Below are 26,140 nucleotides of genomic sequence, written 5' to 3'. Positions count from 1 at the left end.
AACAAAACATAAGTTGACATTTTGAGACCTGTCTACTCAATTAACTAAGGTGTCTTCCTGTCTTAAAAAAATTCTATTGCATTGTATTCCATTCTACAAGTAGAATTCCTAGAAATTAATATATATAGAAGGTGGTCTCATTAAAGAAATGAAAAACATTTATTGGATCATTTCTAACATTAAGCAGCAAATTAGATTATTAAATGAAAGAGTCTCATAATATGGAATTGGTTATTATAAAGTCATCATTAAAAATAATTATGTGGTTCTCAATTTTCCAAGTAGATCCTCCGGGATTTTACCAAGACCTCCCCATGATGACTGATGATAAAACAATATTTCATTATTTCTCCCCTGGGTAGGGAGTAGAGAGAAATTGTTGTGCCCATTTACATGACAAGATGGCAGGTGTTTGCCTGTGTACAATGTGATTAAAAAGCAATAAGCCTTAAAAAAAATAGACCAGAATTTATATGTACAAACAATTCTGGAGTCATTAGAGAATTCCTGTGGGAGGTCTTAGATTCCTCCCAGCTATGATTCCACAGCTAAGCATTTCTAGATCCTTCTTTGAGAACTATCTTTACTGCCAGTTTACAAGCCATACAATAAAACCAGGCAAAGTTTTGTTAGGGGGTGTTTGTCATGTTTGTATTGCCTGAGGCTAAGCACTTTATGGACCTCATTTCTTTACTTCATCATCACAATAACCCCATGAGGGGATATGATTACCTCCATTCCACAGATGAAACACTGAGTCATAAAAGGGTTTTAGGTAACCTCTTCTATGTCACAACCCTCCTAAGTGGCACATCTGGAGCTTAACCTTACATCCTCACTTTTAACTACTTGCATCTACTTCCTCTTGAACATGAATCACTGGGCTTGACTTCACATAGTTCCATTCCCCAAATCCAACCCCCTCTCAAAGGGTCAACCTTTGCCATTAATGGGGGTATTCAGGGGAATGTGTCCTGATTCCTGAGGACAATTAATGAGAAGGAGTTTCAAAAGCCCTTTGAAAGAATGGCAGCATTACTGGCAAGAGCAACTCGTTTCCTTAGGATTTAATTCTCATTTGTATGTGTAAGCCCTGGTCCCCTTGCTTGGAAAAAGAGAGAAGAAAATAGCAAAAGAAAAAGGACTTACATACTTTAAAGTTATGCCTTAGACCAACATCTTCTAAACTTGTGTCCAGTGGAACTGTTGTCCAGCAAGAAACAGGTCTATGCTCAAATAAATTTGGGAAACTGTACATTTTATCTCCCCACCTTGGCTACTCACAATGCACTTTGGCTTAGAAAAGCCTTTGGAATTATTTTATGTCATTTCACTTCTCTTCACATCTCATAGGATATTGGAATCTATGCTTTTGGGATTCATAGTATTTACTAACTTAATTATTTATACCTCACCTTGTTCTAGAAAGGCTTGCTAGCAGTCCTTAGGCAAGTGCAAAGAACTCCACCTTAAAGGATACACTACACCATCTATCTCCATATAAGGAGTTAACTCAGCTTTATTAGTGTGGATTCATGGAGTGTGATATCCAGGAGCATGCCTGCCTCCCACACTGTCCAGCTGGTCAAGCAGCTTGGCTCTGGGGACCTCTCAGGGGATGCTCCACCTTTCTGAGGAAGTAGCTACCCCTCACAGCACATTTAACAGGAAAAAGCCCCTGAGCTTATATTTACACTCTCACTATTTTTGTTTGGAGCAGGTTCCCTCACAGCCATTTCCCAAATGGCTAATCCAGCATTTCCCTGGGTATGTTTCATGGAATAGTCATTAAACATAAAGCTCAATGATAAAAGGGTCCCATGATCAATAAAATTGGGAAGCTGTGTATTTCATTCCATTTTGAAGAGTCTCAGTTTATTTAAGGATAGAAAGATTAGTGTGATTAAGAACCCTAATGATCTTTACTTATTTACTTTCCCCAGACTTATCTGTTTCTCTGTTCATGTAAAACCTCTCAAGGCCTTGTATTCTAGGGAATAGACTTTGGGAACTTCTAGGCAAGGCTATTCTAGATCTGCAGCAGACACTGGGCAGATCTGATGGGACTAAAAAGAGAAAGCATGGCCTCACCTATGACCATTACCAGTTTGAGCACAGAATCCCAGCTTTGCCAGTTACAAGCTTCAAATTACTTTGCCTCTCTTACCTCAGTTTCCTTCATATTTTAAGAGGAGAATATAAAACCTAAATTACAGTGTTCACTTTAAGATTAAAATGAGTTCATAGATGGCAAGCTGCTGAAGATGAGGATTGGCACAGAATGGGCTTTCCAAAAAATGTAAGTCCTTTATTCTTGGTGCTTCAGGACCAGGGCAATACAGACTGAATTTATAAACAACATCGGGAGAGGTGGGCTGTTGACTAGTTATGTCAATTCCTAGACTAGTTATGCCAACTCCCAGAAAGGAAAAGTTTGACTGTCCTGGGATAAGAGGTAATAGACCATAAAAACAAAGAAGTAGACCCATGATGTGATCTTTGCTAGTAGGCATCATATCAAGAATATTCCCAAGGGGATCCCTGCAGATCTAAAACCAACATTCTAATCCTGGCCCTGCTACTGATAAAAGATGTATGTGACCTTGGGTAAATCCCTTAACTTCTGCAGGCCTCAGTTTCCTCACCTGTTAAAAGAGGAAATGAACCATCTATCTCTCTGGAAAGTCCCTCAGCTACCACCAGATTTATGTGAAGCTAAAGTAGGGCTATTTCCCATCAACCCAGATGAAGCAGACCTGGTGGTCTACTTAAGGATCAGCTGAATTTCACTGAAAATTTTTTTCAAGGATAAGAGACCCAACCCCCCCCCAAAATGAAACACCATGACATAAGGTGCTCACATGTGATGCTTCCCATTTTAATGCTTTCCTGTCTTAAAAGTATATTTTTAAATATTCAAATGTAAATTATTCACATGGCACATGCCCTTAGAATGTGCGCATTTAACTAAAGTGAATCATCAGCCTATTATTAATTATCATCCAACCAGCCCTATTCTTTTGGATAAAGGAGAATATTAGGATCTCAAGGGGCTGAATCATTTCAGCACAGCAAACTGTACATAAGTTGTCAAATCCCTCCAGCTATGCCCCTAACTTTCCCAGCAGCTTATGGCCTAGGTGGCTTCACGTCTCATTTGGCTGTATATGCATGTATACATCACAGATGTTCCTAAATTTGTGCATTTTTGTGTTTGCACACACTCCCCATGACTGCCTCATTCCCAGGACCACAACTCTCTGGGACAGGTGACAATCTCACTAGCTCTCAGTTTCCCTAGAAGTAAAAAAAATCTATCTAAAGGCTCTCCCAGCTCCAGTGTTTTATGTCTATGCTCTTTGCTTAGATATTCTTTGGCAGAAGCATAGGAGACATGCTCACATATATTATCCCATGTAATTCTTAGAATCTTCCAGGAAGTCCTTTTGCTATTATAATTCCTATCCTGACAGACGATGAAACAGATTCATCTACTTCATGTATCATGCATGTAATGAGTGGCAGTTACAAACTTAAAAACCAGATTCTCTGTTCTGTATCTGATCAATGCCATCTCCAAGCGACAACCACGTGTTGGCTGCTCACTCTTCTTCTTCATCCGGAGTAGCCCTCACCAAGGTGAGAGTAGCCAGGAGAATCTGCTCTGGCTTAAAATCATGCTCTGACGCCATGCAGGCCACTCATGGGTCAATGACAATTCTGACGATCATGGAGATGTCGCAAGTACCTACAGGAAGTTTGAAGAAGTATCGGTAGAACCAGGGGGCCCTTGCACACGACTAGGTGAGCAGTCTGGCTTGAGACAAGGGAGGTTTTCTCAGCAGGGTTACACCTGTCATTCAGCTGTCTGCAGACCTGCCTCCACACCACTCCCCACTCCCTGTGCAGAGCTCGTGCCTACTCTTCCATGAATGAAGCCCACAGTGCTGCAAGCATAGATTCCTATATATCTCAAGCTAGAAACCACCTAGCCTCCTCCTCTGACAATGTAGAGTTAAGTCTTAAGGCCTCACAGAGGATTTATGACCAATTCACAGGAATTAAGACCCAGACTTCCTGATTCGCTCTTCACTATGCTCCTTCCTTGGAACCTGAAAAAGTGAGGAACCTGGGTAGAAAACCACTTCAGCAGCCCATCAGCCTCGTCATCAACACCTGTGCCTGCCCAGGCCTTTTGCTCCGGTGGCTTCCCATCTCTGGCTTCTTGGCAGGATATCTGGCAGCCTGAAACTTGACCTTCTTCCCCTGTAGCTAGATCTGCATTCTCTGATCTGCTCATTTCTTTACTTCTCTGTCGCCACCATGGTTTCCCTCAAGACTCTGAGCTCCACACTAACCTTGTTGCCCACTTTTTTCTCCTTTTGAATTAAATGCTCTGGTCCTAGCTTTTCAGTTCACCCAGGAACCCCCTATCAACTTTACAACCTTGGTATTAATTTACTGCTTGTAAAGAAATATGACCCGCCCATCTAGGTAGTTGGATATAACAGGCACCAGAAGGAGCAATTAGAACTCAAGGTGAACAGATATTTTTCAGAGATATCATCTTCTGTTCCCAGTGAAATATTAACATCATTAAAATCATGAAGTCTTTTTTAAAAAATCCTATCATTGAGAGGGGATTTTAATAATATTATTCTAAATACTTGCAGAAATCAGATATGCGATTTTAAAAGATTATTACCTTTCAAGACTTACTGGATGCCTTACTCAGAAGTAAAGTCATATTTTTAAATGCTTTCCTTTCAAATCAAAAAGAATAAAAATATATGAATTGAGCACTAAACTCAGTATCTTGAGGAAGTCAAGAGAACATAAATAATAATCGGATACAATAATAAATTAGGAAGCAGTAGGAATAATAAATAAATCCAAGATTTGGTTCTTGGAAAAATCCAATAAAATAGGAGACATTTGAAGGAAAAAACACTCATAAATGAGGAAAGCATCAATTATTCAACAAAAGGTTTTGAGTAAATTTGAGTGTGTGTTTGGGAAAGAATCAAGGCAGTGTTTCACTTCACATTATACATAAAAGGAAGTCCCAAATCGATTGAGGAGTCAAACGTTTAAAAGAAAAAAATTTAAGAGGGTGGACATAGGTGATATTTCATTGATCTTTATGTGGGAAAGAATATTTTAAGAATAAAAGCAAAGAATATACAAGGGAAGCTGATGCATTTTGTTAAAAATGTAAAATGTCTACCTGTTAAAAATCATGAATGAAAAGACAAGTCATAATCAATAGGGAAAAACTCTTAGCATCAAATAAAGATAAGAAAAGAGTAAGTAATGTTTTTAATATATAAAAGGGCTCAGAACCAACAGAAATTATCAAAGGACATGGCTTCATAGAAAAAGAAACAAAAATTATAATTCTAAATGTTGATGTGGTAGAACAGGCAAAAATATTTGTATATGAGGATGGTTATGGTAGTGATTAATAATAAAAATTGGAATCAACAAGAAAAAAATTTAATTACATTTATAACAGAAAACATACTCATCTGTTAAAATTATATTGAAAATTTATTGTCATGAGAAATTGGTCATGATAAAATAAGTATGTGAAAGGGGCAGAAGAACATAACATCATTATCCCAATTTTATAAATATACATGTGTATATCTCATATATGTTCATGAATATTATATCAATATCTTTGGGTAGTTTGATTATGCAATCTTTATTTTTTCCTTTAAACTTTCTGTGTTTTTCAGAATCTCTACAATGAGGATATTGTATTCATAAACAGAATACACTGAAGTGCATTCCAAAATTTTAACATCTTTACTTGAAGAAAAATACGGGCTTAAATGATCTTAATGTCACTTTGAGACTACTTAAATTGATTTATTAGTTCCTTTTAAAAAGGGATTATTATTTTACTAGATTTCTTAAATCTATGAGCTGAGCAGTGTTGTCATGATTATTTGCCAGAATAGAGATATTAAGACCCTATTCTGAGCAGCTACCGGACGAGGGCCTCATGATCTTAAGCAAAGCTTTTAACAGCCCTCTGAGCCTCAGTTTCCTCCCATTCAATAGATATTAGCAACTCCTCTACCACTTTCCAGAATTTTTCCAAAGACCAAAGAATATAATCCAGCAGGAGTCTATGAAATATAGGCTATTATGAAGGCAATGCCATTCTTTAAATAATGAGCTATTGCCTGTCTAGAATTAACAGTTGGTTTGTACGGTCATCCTAAATCTCCTTCTTGTAAGGAAACATATACTCCTTTGGTTGCAGAGGGAGAAAAAGTCCTCCCCATTCCTCCTGTAGCTCCTTTTCCTACTGAATTTGTGAGGGTGCTAAGAGATCTAAGGGCATCACCTTTGGTGGTAAGATACAGATAGCTCATCGCACATCCCTGTGTCCAACTCCACCAAAACTCTACAAGGAAATGCCTAGTGTTTTCCTTCACTGAAAATAGAGGAAATGGCAGAGACCTCACAGGCTCCCACAAGACCAGGAGTGAAGGGCAGATTCTACACTATCTCCAGACAAATCCACAGGATGACTGATTGGAAAGTCTGCGGGATCCAGATCTCTGATTTGTGGCTCAGAGTACCAACTTCATTCATATGGTACACTGGTCCCCACCAACCCTTCCATGATGCTATTGTGAGGATGATTGTCAAATCTGAATCATATTATTGCAGATTCTTACTACATGTAGTTAAGGGGACAGGACAGTCCACAGCCACCGCTCCAACCAGACTTGCTGCAAGGAGAGCTGACTGCTCTCTCGGTGGCCACAGGTAAAGGAGGGGAACAGGAGTAGGGAAACTGACCAGAAGGAAAGCCCAGGCTGCACCTGGGGAGTCACCTGGGGAGCTTTTGAACATTCCAATGCCCAGGCTACACCCCACATGTAGAATTTAACTGGAACCCCTCAGGGCAAAACTGGGTATCAGTATTTTTAAAGTTTCTCAGGTCATTCCCAAGTGCAACCAAAACTGAGAAGCAGCGGCTTGGGATTGAACACAGATCTAGGCATCCCCACTACTCCAACATTTCCCTCTCTTTGTGAGGCCTCTTCCACATTCTGCTCTCTCCTGAGTGTGGCTTGCACACACTTTGCATGCCATATAGCTAACTAAACCTGAGGCATGCTTTCTCCTTCGGCTCTTCTACTGGCTGGCTCCATCTATGCTGATTCCCAATCCCCAGAAGGGGACTCGTTGTTAACCCAACTAGCCTTTTTGACCAGGACATTTGGGCCTTGGGAGGTTGACCCACCTCAGAATCAGCTATCCTGGATGAAGACCCGAGCCCTTCTTGCCCTAATAATCTGTGGGAAGGGACACAGGTCGTGTGCTATAAAAGATGGCCACCGTGGTCCTCTCCAGGTCTGTCGCATGTGAAGATGGTGTCGGGTGGCACAGTTTCCTTTTAACAGCGACTGTGGGATTCTTTAATATCTGGATCAATAACAACAAATCATAATATTGAAATCAAATATATTTCCAAGAAATTCATAAAAATTAGGGATCAGAGTTTTACCCTCTTTATAGAACATGATTTTTAGTCTTTTTCTAAGTATAGATAGGGCAATAAAATGAATAGCCTGCTCAACTATATTTATTGTGTATATATAAATTTTATATATCTTTGTCCACAGAATCCTTGTGGGCACATGGGTGGCTCAGTCAGCTGAGTATCTGCCTTCAGCTCAGGTCATAATCCCAGGGCTGTGGGATCAAGTACTGCATTGGGGCTCTCTGCTCAGCAGGGAGTCTGCTTCTCCCTTTCCTTCTGCCCTACCCCCTGCTCATGCTCTCTCATTCTCTCTCTCTCAAATAAACAAATAAAATCTTTAAAAAAAAGAAAACTACAATTGAATTTAGAATCAAAAGACTAAGATATTATTACCTTATTATCTTTCTTGTTTTTATTAAGAAACTTTTTTTATTGAAATATACACAATGAAAAGTGCACATATCTTAAGGGTTTAACTCAATGGTTTTTTAAGACTTTTTTAAAAAGATTTTATTTATTTATTTGATAGAAAGAGATAGCGAGAGGAGGAACACTAGCAGGGGGTGTGGGAGAAGGAGAAGCAGGCTTCCCACTTAGTCGGGAGTCCAATGCAGGGCTCGACTACAAGAGCCTGGAATCACGACCTGAACCAAAAGCAGACGTTTAACCACTGAGTCACCCAGGCAACCCTAAGACTATTTTTTTGAGCAGCTTTAAGTTCACAGCAAAATTGGGGAGAAGGCACAGAGACTCCCCGTATGCCCCCAGCCCTCACAGGTCTCCCCCATTACCAAATCCGCTACCAGAGTAGGACATTTGTTACAACTGATGAAGCTACACCATCACCCAGAGTCCCTAGTTACATTAGGGTTCCCCCTTGGTGTTGTACATTCTACAGGTTTGGACAAATGTATAATGACAAGTGCCCATCATTATGGTATCATACAGAGTGTTTTCAATGCCCTAAAATTCCTCTGCCTATTCATTCCTCCCTCCCCACCACCATTTTTTTTTTTTTTTTTTTTTTTTTGTAAAATGAACACCTTTGTAACCAGCATCCAGGTTGAGAAACTCAGCACTATCCATACCTGAAAGGCTCCCCCTGTGCTCCCTTCCAGTGACTATCCACCTCTGAGAGTATCCATTATGTTGATTTCTGCCAGTATAGATGAGTTTTACTGTTTTTTTTTTTTAATTTATATACATGAAATCACATATGATATACTTTATTGTGTTCTGGTTTCTTTCCCTCAACTTAGGTTTGTGAGATTCATTCATACTTTTGCATGTAGTTTCAGCTTTAGCCAGAGATCTTGATCCTTGAAATCTAGTTAAACAAGCATTATTTAACCAGGAACTGTGCTCAGGGCTGGGGACACAAAAGCAAATAAGGGTATGTCCCTGCTATAAGAAACATTCAATTTAGTAATGTAACATTGACAACAATTTAATGTCAAGTGAATTCCTTTATTGTTTAACAAATATTTATTCAGTGTCCACTATAGGGCAGACAATGTTACAGGTGCTAGGGATAAGCAATGAACAAGCAGATACAAATTCTAATGGAAATTCTCTGTTTTACTTCCCTGACATGTGTGGGCAAGTGCTGCCCACTAATACCCATTTCCCGCTCTGTTTTGCATCTGCTTTCAACATAAGGGGAGCTGGTGCTGAAAGCTATTTCTTCTGGCGACTTGCAGTATATAGCTTTGAAGTTGCTAGTCCAACCATGAGACAATTTGTAAACCAGTGAGCAGGGGAGGTATTGCTCTGTATCTATTTTGCCTTATTCTATTCTCTCCATCCTTGATAATGCCTATACAGAATGAAACAAAAATCTGGAACCTAAAGAAGGCTTTGGATGTTAGCTTACTTTGGAGTAAAGCTGAGCAATCTTGTTGCTTTCCAGAACCATGAAATAAGAAGAAACAATTGCCAAAGTTGGACTGAAATCATAAACCTTTGAATTTCTTTTAATAATTACAAGCATCTAATATACATCATTATTCATTGGTGTTGACTTTTCAGAGCCTAGTGAATGATTTGAGCATGATGGAGGAGGGATAGAAAACCCAACATCACGCCAGGATTGATAGCTTAAGAGGAAATGGAACAGATAATCTAGTTTTATTAGTTTGGTTCCTGTTTTCCCTCATTTTTATGGAAAATGTCAAGCATATATAAAAGTAGAGATAAGGAGCACCTGGGTGGCTCAGTGGGTTAAGCCTCTGCCTTCGGCTCGGGTCATGATCTCACGGTCCTGGAATCGAGTTCCGCATCGGGCTCTCTGCTCAGTGGGGAGCCTGCTTCCCCCTCCCCCTCTGCCTGCCTCTCTGACTACTTGTGATCTCTCTCTTTGTGTCAAATAAATAAATAAAATCTTTAAAAAAAAATAAAGGTAGAGATAATAGTAAGATTCACTTCCATGTACCCATCTTTTACCTTCAAAGATTATCGATCATGCTCTATTCATCTCTAACCCACTGCCTTCCCCTCCTCTGACTGTTCTAAAGCAATCCCAGCTGTCAAATTAGTTATTCATAAATGTTCGGAAAGTGAAGTCTCTTAGTTTTAATCTCCTTAGTTAACAGGCACAGAGAGGCAAAGTCACCAAGCTGGTTAGTAGCAATTATTTTTAATCCCTAGACTTCAAAAGTAAGTCAAAAAGGTTGCTAACAGAGAATACTGGACTTTACATAGTACAGTTAAATGGTATGTATGAGACACGAATTGTCAAATTAAGTAAAACATCTGGTCTGGCCCATGACCAGGGTCACATTTTGGATAATAGTTCTAAGTGGAATAAGAGGTTCCCCCACACGAGAACCTTAATATGTAGACTGAACATCACTTAAACTGAGGTATAAAATTGTCATCAGTACATTTAAAACCTTATTTTTAGCTTGTATCAACACTTTAGCCAATGAATTTCATAAATTAAAACTCATTCTAAAAAAACAAACAAACAAAAATATCCTTTGTATTATTTGGCCTACAACCACCTCTTTTAAATCTCCCATTCAGAAACTGACAACTCTTCCCAGTTGTTCAACAGGATGTTGGGACTGCTGGTTGATGTTCCTTTTCATCAGTAATTTCAAAATTTTTTTTTTATTTTGAAATTGCAAATAAATGTATCCAAGTGAAATTGTTCTTTTCGACTAGTTAAAAATAAAATGGATCTAATACCTTTTTTAAGCTTCATTGTTTCCTATCTTCAGCCTGTCCTATTTTCTAAGAAGTTTAGTTGATGTTCATTGAGCCAATGTTAATGGCTTATCTACTCTTAGATACCAAAGCACAACTAGGCTTTGATGGAGCTACTTTTCCAGGGTTTCCAGACTTAATACCCTGAGGCACCATTGTTTGAACTGATCAGAATGTTCCAGAAGTTTCTTGAGCAAGAGGAAAAGATTCTGTTAGTGTCTTCGTTGTACTAATGTGCAAAATGTTGCTTTGGCTGCTTTGACTGTCATACTTGTCCAGTTATATCTCAAAATGTTACCCAAGGCATGTGACATCCACACTGTGAAAAGTGGGGCATAAAGCCTCTCTCAATGAGTATTTAATGAGGAGATAATTGAGGGTATTAAAAAAAAGGCTGCAAAGATTACCTAAATAAATAACACTTTAAAAGGTAGATGTCCACTTTTTCATACACAACTCCCTCTAATTTCTCTAAGAGATAATAGCAGCGAAGATTAACAATCTATCAGGTTAACCATTTTCATTGTGTACTTTTTCTGGGCAGATTATTCACATCGAACTCCTTTGATGTGATCAGTGATGATGCTTTTATTGGTCTTCCACATCTAGAGTATTTGTAAGTAAAGAAACTTTTTTTTTTTTACATAATGATTCAGGACAAGTGCTCTCAGCTTCCTACAGCTGTCTGACAACAAATATTATAACCTATTGCAGATTCATAGAAAACAACAACATCAAGTCCATATCAAGACATACTTTCCGGGGACTAAAGTCTTTAATTCACCTGTAAGTATGAATGTTGCTATTACTTTTTAAGCTTACTAATGGATAATGCAGTTTGATAATCTGTGGGTCAAACACCCACTTCATGGTTAGTCCATGAAAACTTAAGAAACCCAAATGACTTCTTTCCATGCGCATGTGCCAAATCTCCCTGTCATCAGCCAGTGTGGATCCAGGAAACTGATCATTATTAATATGATTAGACTAATCTAACGATAATTAGGAAAATAATCTAATGCAGGGAAGTTGTGTGACTGAAATAACTTTTTTATTATCTACATCATTACTCACTTCATGGATAGTTATGGTTTGACTGTATAGCTTAATTTGATATGTGCTGTTTTTCTTTTTCTGTGTAAGCCCTGACCTTATATACATTTAAACATATCCTATAACCACCAGCAATGGCTACAGAGTACCTGAACAATTTGTTTATTAATGGAATACTTAATTATTCAATGGATGACTATAGCTATAAGAGTTGCTCTTCACGGGAGACAGTTTTGCCTCCCAGGGAACATTCATCAATATCTAGAGATGATCTGGTTGTCAGAACTCGGGGGCTGTGACATCTGGCAGGTAGAGGGCACCGTTGCTCCTAATCACCCTGCAATACACAGGACAGCCCCCACAACAAAGAAATATCCAGCCTGAAATGGCATAGGGTTGAGTTGGAAAACATGAACGAAATAATTTATTTCTTCTAACCTCTCCCACCCGCCCCCCACATCCATTTTGAAGGAGGCTAGAGGGCATGGAAAGAAAAGGCACTAGCATTTATTGAGTGTCTACTATTTTGTCGGTCAATTTGCTTTATATAGATTTTCATTTAATCCTCCCAACCATCCTGCCAGATAGGCACAATAATCCCCATTTTAGAAATGAGAAAACAGAGACCTAGAGGGGATATGTGACTACTGAGCTGAATAGTTATGGGATTATAACGTCAATCCCATAGTTGAACTGCAATGGCTATTCATCTATTCAAGACTATTTTTCAAGTGCCTAATATATGTCTCACTAGTGTTAAGACAAGGATGCAGGAGATCCCGATGCCATTCTGTCAACTTTAACGTGCCCCCTCACAATACCTCACGGTCAGCTCTGTTCTAAGCCCCAGGATGCAGCAGGGAACAAGGTAGACAAAAATACTTGCCTTTGGGATCTACATTCTAGTGTGTCCATAGGGACTTAACACTTCCTCTCACCAAACCTTGTCTCAACTGCTGTTTGGATTTGCAGTAAGCGGCCCTGATGGCCAGATGTATTACACATAAATCATTAACCTTTTAAGTCTTCTGTAAAAGGTGTTATAATGAAAAACGTTTGCTTTGCTGTATTACACATCAATGCTGTAATGTGATACAGAAATAGCTGTGTATGGTATACATGCTAATGCCATTTTATCACAGAGTCAAACACTGCCAAACACCATTGTTTAGAAAATAATAAAAAAACAGATACAAATACATGGAAGGAGAAATAGAAGTCATGACCTCAACTTGAGAGCTGCTGAATTCACATAAGTCCTACTCAACAGGGCTTTTGTCTGGTACTCAGCATCATCAAAGGCTGAAGGGAGGATGTAAGATCCACGTGTCCTCTCGGGGAACTCGTGATGTAAGTCTGCTGTTCCCATTGGTTCACTCAAGCGTATCTTCTCTCCAGTCTAAAGGACTACCTGACCCAGAAGGAAGGGAGGAAGGAGGCAAGAATGTATGGAAGGAAGGGAAAAGGGATGGATGGAAGGGTTAATGAAGGGAGAGATCGAGAAAGGGAGAAAAGAAGGGGAAAAGAAAACAGAAGGAAAGTGGGGGAAGATGGGGAGCAAAGGGAGAAGGAAAAAAATCTATCGAACACCCTGATGAAGAACATCTATTTCATTTGACTAGAGACTATTTTGTTTGTTAGGTCCATTAAATGAAATGGGAATTGAAATTTGGGTCTTAATGAGGCCTCTTATAAGAAGGGGTCCCTGGTATAACATGTGCTTAGCATCCAGAAATTTTCAAGCTCAAGGGGACATCAAAGTCAGTCTTCAAAAAGAGAAGCATGAATCTTAAGGGTCAGACAGTGAAAGGGAAGCCCAAACCTCTCTGACCAGGTGCTAGAGGTAGGAAGGAGGTGTTATGAGGAAACAGGTTAAAGCTGACGGGGTGAATATGACCCTTAGGTCTCTTGCCTCTTCATCGCACACTTAGGTTGACTCATATGGCATTGCCAATATTAGACTGTTTTTGATCTACAAAAATGCAGCGCCATATGGTTCATCCTAAATAGTCTCTAGGAAGTGCCACACAAAGATGAATAAGATCCAGTTCCAACCTGGGGGAGCTCCGTCTGGCAAGAGCAATTAGGCAAACAAATATTTTCTCACTGAGTGCCTTTGTCCCCAAGTTATGTTCTCCTTGCTAATTACGCTGTTCTTCAAAATACCCTTCTTTCCTTCCTCCTTCTCTCCCTCCCCCCCTTCCTTTCTTCTTTCCTCCCTCCATTCCTCCCTTCCTTTCTTCCTTCCTTCCTTCTTTCTTTCCTCCTTTCCTTTCTTCCTTTCAAGGAGAGATGGATAGGGAGGATTTGAAAACCAAATGTCCCTCTGACTGCTCAGCACATCAAGTTAGCTTTCCATTATTTACCACCTATAAATAAATCTGACATTTGTTTGAGCTATTTAGTTTCTTTTTTAAGATTCTAGGCTTTAAAGAGCACCTTCCTCCACCTGAGACCAGCTTTTCCCACTCACAGGCAAACAGGAATCAGCAAGGAGTTATCATCTGACTCTCTAAATTGCATATCCTAGAGAAGAAGTTTACAAAGCTCTATCATATTCTTGACCTCATTATAATCTCCTGGTGACCTTACAAAAGAGGGCGTAGCACGGCCCCTGTGGACAGATGAGAACATGGGGGTGCACCCTGCATTCAAGCTGCTCCCCAGAAAGCAGTGGTAAAGGCAGAAGTTTCCTGGGGTCTTTAATTGGATGTTTCATGCCCTCTCCACCAAGTCAGTTCTAGCAGGACATGGTCTGAGGGGCAAACATGACTAGGGAAGAAAAAAATCTGGAAGACAGGGACCCTAGCCTCGCTCTTAGTCTCCAAGCCCAAATAGTTGGAATGAGACCTATAGCTTGAGTCAACTGGTTCCCACTCTGGCCTACCACTGAAGCTGCATCAAGGGGCCTACCTGAGCCTTTATATAGATGCAATTAGTTCCTAAGGAAGCAACAAACTTATCTCGCTTTCTTACACATTTATCTCAGGAGACTTAACTCCTAAAAAGAGAATTATAGACAACTTACTATACTATATATACCCCCTTCCCCTCAAGCTAGCTTTCAGAAAAGGGAGAATTCCTTACATTTCAGTCCTTACAATGCCAGTCAAATCCTGGGACCCTCTATTTATTATTTTATTTTGGATTACTGTCCCTATGTTATATGTGTTTGACGTTAATGTTTGAATAGTTTATATATATCGACAAGGTTTGAATTTTTCTGCTGGCTGTGTATTACTTTTGAAATTACAGGGTGAAAATGCATTAAAAATAGTTTATGGCCAATGATGACAAAAGTCTCTAAACATTATATCTATTACTTTCTGTTAACACCCATGAGCCTTCTTGGTAATGATTTCCTTTGGTATCACGTATGTGTCACTGTGACTGAAGCCCAGTAGGGGCAGGACTGTTGGCATGCATGTATAAAAATATTTGGGGAAAATTGTCATCAATCTAGATGTGTTGCAGAGCCCCTGCTGGTTGCTTAGAAGTGGGGGACCCAAAAGGTGCATATAGCAGTCCCCAACCTCAAGATGCCTGTATGTTCCCAGTCAGGCAGGCAGGATGTCTTCCTTTCAGCCTTCACGATGACATACAGGTAAAGAGGCAGTGCAGGGTAGTGGCTGAGGGTGAGCTCTGCCACCAGACCCCCTGGGTTTCAAGCCTGATAGCTGTGGGATAGCCACTTAGCTTCACTGGGCCTCAGAATTCCTTATGGGTAAAATGGGAGTGATAACAATAATCTGTAAAAACAGGGAGACAGGGGATAAGAAGGTGCTTAGGAGTACCTCGCTCCTAAGGTTGTCCTAAGATCAAATGATTAAATCTATGCGAAGTGCTTAGAACAGAGCCTGGTAGGTAGGAAACACCATTACAGAAAAATCAACTAAAATGGCCTGCCTAACCTCTATGGGTCCTGGATCAGGATTCCAAATGCTGCAGTGTTTTCATCCCCTTTAAACATTCTGTATGAAATTAAAATAACTGCACTTGAACCGCCGCAAATTCAGTGAGACACCGACTGCAGCTGGGAATCTGCACGGCAGGGAGGCTGGGAGCACCCCAGATGGCTGTGGGCGCTGCTTTCTTAGCAGCAGAGCCCGGCGGCACTGAAACAAACGTGCTGTTGGAGCCAGTCTGCTCTGCCTCAGGGAGGAGACTTTCCAGTAGGTTCCACAGTCATCATCAGAGGTTTTCTCAGGTAAACCAGGAAGACACCAAAGTGGAGGAAATGGTCATCCCCTCTGCTGGGAAGGACAGACTGTCTGCCATTGGGAATGCTTGACCCCACTCAGCTAGTATCAAGGCAACTAGATGTTTAGTTGGACAGTTTCCTTGTGTCTTAAAAAATGTTTCTTATGCTTTGTGGAAGGCACCTTGAAAGAGCCTCCACATTGCTTTGGAATGGTTGCCATGGGGAGGCAATGAGGCGGGAGGGCATGTTGAGAGCAGCAGGTCCATGTGACGGGGGCAGGCGGGTGGCAAGGGCAGTTCACAGGGTTTGCACTTTCTTCCTAACTCAGTGTCTCGGTATAAGGGGGTCTAAGCATTCTCCTCCACTCTCTTCTTTGTCTAGATTGCTGCCCTTCCTCTCCACCATTCCAGCCTGCCCCATTCATTCATTCCTTTCAAAGTGTCTACTGAGGGCTTACTTTGTGCCAGGTACTAGGAATCTGGTGGTAAGAAGAGCATCCTTCCAGGACTTGCTACCGAATCAACCTAGAAAAAATTAACATGGATGAAATACATCCTCAAACCTTCCCTTGCCTCCTCTTCACTCCTGCTGATCGGTTCTGTCCGCTCCCCACTCAGACATTCTAGTGCACTCCTACTCCCTACCAAAACCTCTGGTCAAATTCATTGTCTCTAAATGGCATGGCTTAGGGTGTTGGCTCTCCTCATATCATTTCCTAATTATTAAAGATGAAGCCATAGCCTTTCATGGTGAAAAGCATAAATATGTGATTTAAGAGCTAGAATAGAACTTGTAGTTGATTCTGACCAAGTGATCGTTCACTTTGGAGAAAAGAAAACAGCCAGAGCTCAAACCCTGATATGTCATTCCTGGACCATGTCATTTCCACCTCCCCCTCCACATCCGCCCCCGCCTCACCCCTGGCTGCTCCCCAATCCAAAGAGCCCTGGAGAGGATGGACAGACAGGGGGTCGGCTTGGATGCTCGCCAGGATTCCCTTCAGTCATACCACATGCAGAATGACTTTTCCTGACAGTTCAGGTGGCCACGTCCGACTCCTTGCCTCTCTCTCCATCAGCCTTCTAATTTGTCTTCGTCTTCTTCCTAATAATACTTGTATTTGGTTTTAAAATCCAGCATGGATTTGACCCTTGCCTACCTAGCAGACTTTTGAAGAGGAAGGAGGTCCCCCACACCAATTCAGGCTCACACTCTTTCAAGCCCTCTCACTCTGGACCAGAAAGAAAAAGGGAAGAGAAGAAGGTCTCTAGACCTTCAGGACCCAATAGCATGCCTCTCTGGAATCACTTGCTTTCCACATAAATATCCCTCATGAGATGGACTCTCTAGTAAGGAGTAAGAGAAAATATGACAAAATCTTTATAGTGATTACTTCTTCCAGGATGATTATTATTTCATCCTTTAAAAAATAATTTTTACACTTTCCAAATTTTCTTGAAGAAATAATAAGCATTATTACATATATAGTATATATGTATGCATGTGTATATATATGTGTGTGTACATATATCAGAAAATATATATATGCCAGTTATATATATATCACTAATATATATAAAATGTATCAGTAAATGATGAGATGCTTAAAAATACTAAGGCATAGAGTTCTGTCTACTTAGAGAGGCAAAGAGAATAGATGATCTCAGCTCCTGAATTGAGCATTTAAAAGTGCTTAGGCATTAAATATTACTGGTTTTGACAATAACAAAGAAATAGATTAGTTTTATAGTCTTGATTATCTGACATAGGCTTAAATATTCATCTGCAGATGCCAAAATTTTCCCTGGAATCCATTTCAGTAGTGTGTATATAAAAAATACTAGCAGTTGTGTGTGTTAATTTTCACAATAAAGGAAATTGGTATTCTTTACTCAGTTTGGCAGATAGAGACAAAAACCAAGAGAGGTGAAATTAAGTTGGGAAAAGGCACACTCCTGAGAATGAGGACGCTCAAATGGAAGCCCTTGTCCACTTGAGACCAAGCTGGACCCCAAACCACCACACTGCTCTCAGTGATGCTGAGGACGAGACTGACAGCCAGTTTTACAAAAGACACAGAACATGTTTCAACCAGAGCATCTATTAGGGGAAAGGGAATAATGACATGAAGCTATTACTCTGTGAAGCTGTGGGGACAACGGAGGGAAAGGAGAAAGTGAAAAAAATTGAATGCATTAGATTGTCCATTTTGCTTTCCAGTAGCAAGACTCAATACCGAGATGGAATCTGAAGAATCCAACGATCCTAACATCAAGCCTAAAAACCCCAACCCTAACCCATGAAATGCTACCTCAGTCTCTCCAGCTGTTTAACTCATAGGCACCAGATCTTCACTCTTATCATCTAATGACCAAAGCTGAGCAGGCTTCAGGGAGCATCAGGGCCTTGCTACTTTTTCTTCCTGGCAGCTCTGACGCAGAGCCCTCAGGAGTCCCCTCACCCGCATCCCCACCCCCTAAGAGAAGACACCTTAAGCCTTGAGATGCCCATGATGATTTTTGAAGCTCCAGTCCCCCCTCGAAGCTGAGTTTCAGCTGAGGCAAGGAACCCAGAGAAATGGCTCCACGTCTGGACTGACTGCAGTCCTTAATTTCCCCAGATGATGAGGGCCTGATGCCATGTGGAAATCTTGTGAGAAAAACAAGACATCATCGGACCACTCGGATCCCTGCATGCTGACCCTGACAGTCCCTCACACTCCAGCCTGGTTACTTTGGGACTTTGTGAGTGAAGTAAAATAATTGATTTAGAATCACTAAATCTTCACTGGACAGAACCATTCCATACACAAATACTCAGCAATGGCGTCTGTTTCAAACCTCAACTTTATTCTTTGTTCCTTCTGAATTTAAAATAATAATACATGCTTGATGATAAAAACTGTCACAATCTGGATGTTTATATAGCAAAAGCGAAATATTCCAAATGTAAAAAAAATGATTCTCCTTCCAGATTTTTCTTTATGCATTGTTAGACATGTATCCTCCCTCCTCATGTGGGATTACCCTCTATATCCTACTCTCCAGTTTACCTTTTTTTTCTTTTAGGCATCATTCTGTGTCAAATCATAGAGATCTACCTCATGTTTTAAAATCTCCTGCAAAATAGTCCATGTTAAGTATAAATCATCATTTACTTACACAATCCCTTATTAATGGACATGTAGGTTGTTTCCAATTCTCTTCTCCTAGGGATAATGCTAGATTAAATATCTTTCCCCAGTGGAAGTGGGTCTTAAAATAATTCCAACTCTCTTCACTTGGTAAATTGGTAAATATTCCTAACTGGCCAGCTAATTAACGTGTGGAGGCATTTCATTGGTCTCTTCTTAACTTTGCAGATTCTGCTGAACTCCCGTGTGCCTTTTGTATCCTTCACTGTTGACCCATCAGCCCCCAGTGGAAGGGTGATTTATGTCAGGGCCCTTTACATTTGTTTTGCAGAGTAATTCCCAGCTTTATCAGCATTGTTTTCCTAAAACATTCTCTGCTCCAGTCCCTGCTGCCTGCTTTCTTCTTATGCAAATGTAACCCTGTCACTGAGGCCTGCCAAAGACTTTTGGGAAGCTGTCTCAACTCCTCTTCCTGGGCCTCGGAAGCCTTCTTCTCCTTTCTGGGTCTGTCTTCCTCATGTTTCTGCCTCTTTTAGGAGTCCAGGCAGACTTCTCATGCCTACTTCTCATCAAACCTAGGCGTGAAGCTCCCTCCTATGTTGTTCAGAAACAGTCCACTGTGAACCAGTATTTCACTGAATTTTGGCAGTGGAACAGCGAAACAAGTCACACTAAGTGCGGTAAATCCATCCACCATTTCTGCCTCTGGCACCCCTCATGGTGCTCTGCCTCCGCCACCCTCTGGTCCCCAGAGTGAGAGCCTCCCTGTTATAAGAAGCCCTCAAAAGGCATAAAGCCTCATTTTACAGCCCAAGAAGGCTAGCCTGCCTTCATCAGTCCCAGCCCCCAACTTTGTTGACTTAAAAGTCACCCATCCTGTCATGGAAAAATGATGTCTCTCCACCCCAAAAGTCTTGTAGCTCCAAGTCCGTGTCTTAGCAGCTGCTTATGTGGTTGGCCTTCATGTTAGGTATGTGAGGCCTAGAGCTCTATCCTCTGGGCAGGAAGTGGAACTCCCAAATTTGCTCATTGTTCAAAACAACTACCTTGGAAAAAAGAATAAAAATAAAAGAACTGCCTTGGGCAGCATTGCAAACATGGTGCTTCTTCCTGGGCAGCCCTGCTGGCAGTAATAATTCAGGACTTGACTGTTTCTTCATCACATGCCCGCTGTCCTGTGACAGAGCCTCCTTCAAACTTGTGTTTTACAACCAGTTGTAGTTGGTTTCATCCACTTAGAAGTTCACCTGGGAACTTTAAGACACATCGTGCTAGAAAATAAATTGAGACACATAACTTGGGAGTGATTCAGGACTAGACCAAGCCACAAGGAGTTCTCTTCTTTCAACCACTAGGCAGAAAGGTGAATTATAGAGACATTCTCTTGAAAAGTCCTTAGGGTGCCTGGGTGGCTCAATTGGCTAAGCAACTGCTTTCAGCTCAGGTCATGATCCCAGAGTCCTAGGTTTGAGTCCTGTATCAGGCTCCCAGCTCCACAGGGAGTCTGCTTCTCCCTCTGACCTTCTCCTATCTCACGTTCTCTCTCACTCTCTATCTCTAATAAATAAATAAAATCTTTAAAAAATACATTTTGAAAAAATGGGGCACCATTTTTGGTGGGCTTAGTCAGTTGAGCGTCTGCCTTTGGCTCAGGTTGTGATCCCAGGGTTCCCAGATCAAGCCCCGCATCGGGCTCCCTGCTTGGGGGGAAGCCTGTTTCTCCTACTCTCTCTGCTTATGTTCCTCTCTCGCTGGGTCTCTCTGTCAAATAAATAAATAAAATCTTTGAAAAGTCTTCTTTAGCAACATTTTATTAATCCTAATACCACTGCAGTCATAGTGTTTCTTTCATATAGCCAGTTTTCTAAATATTATTTCTTAGGCAAGCTCTTCTCCTTCTTTTCATTTCCCCTTCCTCCCTGCCGCCCTTTATTGAGAATAGACCAGATGCCAGGTACCATCCGGAGTTATCTTATCTACTCTCCCTAACTTTCTTGTGACATGAGGTATTATCACCTCCCCCTAAAAAAATGAAAATATTGAGTCCTGAAGCAGATTCAGAATTAAAGTCACACAGCCAGGAAGTAGTGGCATCAGAATTCAAACCGAGCTCAGAATGGCTCCAAAGCAGTGCCCTTCTTTACATAATAGACCATCACTGAGACGGGAACATTCTGATTCAGTTCCCATTCTTAAGTTCCAAGGTTCATTGAAAAGAGGTTTCCAACCTAGTCGTAATTTCTAAAACTCAAGAAAACAACATAATGAACTTAAAAATAGGTTTTAAAAGTCTTGAATGTTTGCACTTGAGAAATCTCATATTAATTAAGCAGGTAGAAGACAGAAGAGTTTTGAGAGTCTTTTAAATGGAATTTGAGAGAATTTTCAAGGACTTTGGAGGCCAACAATGTACGCTTTTTTTGTTTCAGTTTAGTTTTTATTTTTTTAAATCTTTTTTTTTAAAAAGATTTTATTTATTTATCTGACAGAGATCACAAGTAGGCAGAGAGGCAGGCAGAGAGAGAGAGGAGGAAGCAGGCTCCCTGCTGAGCAGAGAGCCCGATGCGGGACTCGATCCCAGGACCCTGAGATCATGACCTGAGCCGAAGGCAGCGGCCTAACCCACTGAGCCACCCAGGCACCCTAGTTTTTATTTTTTTTGTGTGAAAAAATTTCATTAGAAAAGTATATAACCGATATGGGTGCACATACACACACACAATACTGGTTAAAAATAGAAAATTATCAGAATCTACATCCCTTCCTACTGTTATGTCCACACTTCTGCCATATGGACACATTTCCCTTTTCTTGATACCATCAGGACTACTCCTTACTCATTAGCTTTGATTAGAATTATTCTAGTGACTCACGAAAGAACAAATAGAAAGGGAAAGAGAAAACAGTTCCTGTGCAGTAAAATAAGAACTGGAAGAAAAGGAAAAGAAATGTTTAAAGAAGATGGATGGAGGGATGGACATATGTGACAAAGTTGTTTTCTGAGGTCAAATGAATGGAACTAAAAGAAAAGAAAAATATAAAAAGGGAGTATATACTTTGGAAAGAAGAAAGGATGTGCTGGCAGGGGGATAGGTTAGACAGGTCCCCAAACTCTAGAGCTACTGGCACTATTAGTTGGGAGTTTGGCCACTGTCTAGAGCAAGTGAGAAGGAGAGAGGGAGGAGCAGGGACAGGCTGAGTGTGAGATGAAATGGGCACTGTCACCCATTTAGTTAGTCATCATTTGGGACACATCTCCTAGACTGAATGTCTAAGAGTATGAATATCATCTTCCATTCTACATAAAAAGATCAATGTCCAATACCACTTTGTTACTGGTTTGTTAGCTTCTTTTTTGCCATAATACATAGAAAATGCCATAAATACTGAGTGAGCACTGAAGCAAAGAGACCAAGAATTGAATATACAATAGTAGGAATCTGAGTAGTATCTTAGAAGAAATAAAAAAGGTACTGCAACTAATTTAGTATAGTCAGGAAAGAATAAAAAGGATTCATAATTAAGTTTTATCATAAAATGCATCTATTTAGTTTGATTACAGTTTACATCACTCTTTTTTTTTTTTTCCCCAGGAGCCTCGCAAACAACAATCTCCAGACATTACCAAAAGATATTTTCAAAGGCCTGGATTCTTTAACAAATGTGTAAGAGGATCTAAGACATCACTGATTAATTAATTTACAATAGTTAACAAAGAAACTTAGTATTAATTTTTAGAATTTGTAATTGGCTTTAAAATTAAACTATAATTTTATAATTTAAATTTTAAATTTGCTTAAATTTTTGAGTCTTCTATCGTAAAGACTCAAAATATATATTCTATAATCTGAATATATAGTGCCCAGACTTTCCATGGGGCAAAGTGTGTGTCTTATGGGTGGGAGCACTGATAAGGGACTTTGAGGGGGTGGGAAGAGGAGGCCCCAAGTGAAATTTCAAGATGCCTTTTTCCTCATGAGGTCCAGGAAATGGGGCTACAAAGGAAAAACATAAAGGAGTCTGGGAAACTGACCGAGTACAGATGAAAGGTTACACCCATGGGTTGGTCAGTCAACAGAGAAATGGAGCAGGAAGTGGGGGAAGGGAGGCAAGTTTGCCTTTTCTCTCCTTAGACTGAACAACAACTCTAGGCTTAATCCCCAGGAATTTGGCTTAAGCCCCAGGAAGGGAATGAACTTAATTATTTTTGACCCTTTTTCAAACAAAAGAGCTTTCAAACTTTGACTTTTAAGCCTCAGAGTGAAAGATCTTTGTAAGGAATTTGTATATTTTGCTGTAAACAAAGCAAGTAATATATGCCTATCTCTCAAAAGCAATTTAGCTTCATTAAGTGCCTTCCAGACATTAGAAGGGTATTTAAATGGTTATAAGGTAGATATAGGAAAAATGAAAGGATATATGTAAACATAAAGGTTTGTTTTTTTTTTTTTTTAATCAACTCAGGTACTTTTCTATAGAATATATGTTCAAAACAACTTTTCTCCAATAACAAAAGATCTGAGTCAAGTATTTTCTCCTAAAGTATTTAACTTCAAATCAATAAGCTAATGGAAAACTGTATGTGTTCCTTGTGGTATTTCCCCAGCCCCTCCTCAGTGCCTGGTACCCCAAGTCCTGAATGATGGCTTATTTGCAAGAGAGTACCAGAAGAAAGACACTACCAAAAAGTCTCAGACAGATCACAGTTAGCTGTTCTGGTTTACAATCACCCAGAAAACTTGCCAGTCATTATTTGGGGTCAGAATATTCTTGGAAGATAAAGTCAGTCCTGGGAAGGTCTTCAAAGTTAGATGATATACCATGGCTTATTTGGACATTGTCCTCTGGCCCATCCTTCTGTCAGCCAGTGCCACACATGAGCAAAAACCAAAACAACAACAACAAAGAACCCACTTGAAATTGGCTCAGTCTCTAAGGAAATCCCGTAATGGGTTTGGCCTCTTGGGTCTACTCTAATATGCCTAAACCAAGAATTATCTAAGTACAAGGATCCTTGATAGCTTATCTTTTCATGGATTTCTTGGTTTTCTTGAATGTATCCCCCAAAAACATTTTTAAATGCTTCAACATTTAAAAATTATTTGTGTGCTGTGTGAAGACTAGGCAATTACCTATCTTGGGAATTCTGTGTGACCAAGAAGGGTTTTAGGAAGGAACTGGAATTTCTGAACAGAAGCAGTGCAAATAAACAGAAAACTTGGTGAGTCAGGATCATATGTGGAAATTTAAACGATCGTGCTGTATAGTTTATTACAGACAAGAGCTGCTGGATGTCTGAGTTAACTCTGGTGTGTCAAAGTCATTTCCTATTAAAATTGAATTTGTAGACCATGGAATAGGATCAGGATGAATTACATCTGTGAGGAAGAGCAAAAGCAAATAGTTCGCTTGATTTAAATATGATATAATAAGCACTATATTCTGTCCTCTAGACCTGCTCTGTCCAATATGGTAGCCACACATGTGGTCACCGAGCAGTGTTCCTAGTGTAACTAAGGAACAAAGCTTTAAATTCATACTTAGTTTTTAAAAAATTAAGTAGAAAACTAAATTTAAATTGAAAAACTGATTCTCAGTTCAGCTATTGCAAAAGTTAATTATGTTTGGAACAACTTGGATGTGTGAAACTATTTTTTTCTGAGTATAAATTTTATGAAATCTAAATACAGATCACATACTTCTGATGAAAATTTAGCATCAAACTGAGTTATGCTCTAAGTGTAAAATACACACTAGCCTCCAAAGTCTTAAGATTTTGGGGATGCCTGGGTGGCTCAGCTGGTTGAGTGTTTGCATTCAGCTCAGGTCATGATCCCGGGGTCCTGGAATCAAGTCCTGCATCAGGCTCCCTGCTCAGTGGGGAGCCTGCTTCTCCCTCTGCCTCTGCCTCTGCCTGCTGCCCCCCCACTTGTGCTCTCTCTTTCTCTGACAAATAAATAAACTTAAAAACAACAACAAAGATTTAATGTTTTTTAAAAGTATAAAATACCTCATTAATAATGTTTGTTGGCTACACAGCTAAATGATTTGTGTGAGATATTAAATAAAATATATTATTTAAAAATAAATGCCAACTTATTTTAATATATTATTAAAATTAATGTCACCTATTTCTTGTTACTTTTTTTAGAAATATAGAAAAAAAAATTTAAGGTTTTATCTATTTATTTAAATGAGAGAGAGAGAGAGAGAATGAGTGGGAGCAGAGGGAGAGGGAGAAACAGATTCCCCACTGAACAGAGAGCCTGCTTGATTCCAGGACCCTGAGATCATGACCTGAGCTGAAGGGAGATGCTTAACTGACTGAGCCACTCAGGTGCTCCTACAAAATTTTAAATTACATATGTAGTTTACACTATATTTCTATGGACAGCACAGCTCTAAACAGAGCTGCCTTTGATCCAAGAAGGAAATATTTATGAGGTTCTATAGACTGGGTGGCATTCAAGAGTGTGCTCACTGTGGGATATCTTTGAATTCAAAGTGAGTTGTCAGTCACGTTCAAGGTAGATGATGGAGCATGATGTAAAGCCAGGTAAAAGCAATCTGCATATGTTAATTGCTGAAGTAGAGGTCATACCTGTGTAGGTAGGATCCTCATACAGCAAAATCAACTGAAGTTTGTCTTTCAGGGACCTGAGAGGGAATTCATTTAACTGTGACTGTAAACTCAAGTGGCTAGTGGAATGGTTGGACCACACCAATGCAACTGTTGAAGACATCTACTGTGAAGGTCCCCCAGAATACAAGAAGCGCAAAATCAATAGTCTCTCGCCCAAGGATTTTGATTGCATCATTACAGGTAATGTATTCCAAATCATTCCACCTCATAAAGCTAAAATAAGGGCTACGTTTTGTGTGTGTGCAGGAATTGATATTTTTAATATCTTTAAAAACCGAACGACCAATTTTAATTTTTTATGATAAAGCATTAAAACTTTGTGGGTTTAAAAGAAAAGTAAAATTATCATTTTACTATTTCTCTTAAATAAATGTATCTCTTAAGGATGTTTGAGAT

At 39.9% G+C, this 26,140-nt stretch overlaps 1 protein-coding gene across 2 annotated transcripts in view; it reads left to right on the top strand.

Moving 5' to 3' along the window:
• Nucleotides 1-26,140, top strand: part of LGI1 (leucine rich glioma inactivated 1) — a 39,151-nt gene that overhangs the window by 8,804 nt on the left and 4,207 nt on the right. The window contains exons 3-6 of one of the 2 annotated variants that reach the window (XM_059169421.1): nt 11,259-11,330; nt 11,429-11,500; nt 22,695-22,766; nt 25,755-25,924. In XM_059169421.1, the coding sequence (XP_059025404.1) occupies nt 11,259-11,330; nt 11,429-11,500; nt 22,695-22,766; nt 25,755-25,924 (386 nt within the window). The remainder of the gene's footprint in view (nt 1-11,258; nt 11,331-11,428; nt 11,501-22,694; nt 22,767-25,754; nt 25,925-26,140) is intronic. The other variant, XM_059169422.1, reaches the window with a different exon arrangement.

This window comes from Mustela lutreola, chromosome 4 (genome assembly GCF_030435805.1).
Source record: "Mustela lutreola isolate mMusLut2 chromosome 4, mMusLut2.pri, whole genome shotgun sequence".
NCBI classification, from domain to species: Eukaryota; Metazoa; Chordata; class Mammalia; order Carnivora; family Mustelidae; genus Mustela; species Mustela lutreola.
The sequence above is the reverse complement of the archived record's forward strand: the minus strand, read 5'-3'. Positions and strand labels throughout refer to the sequence as shown.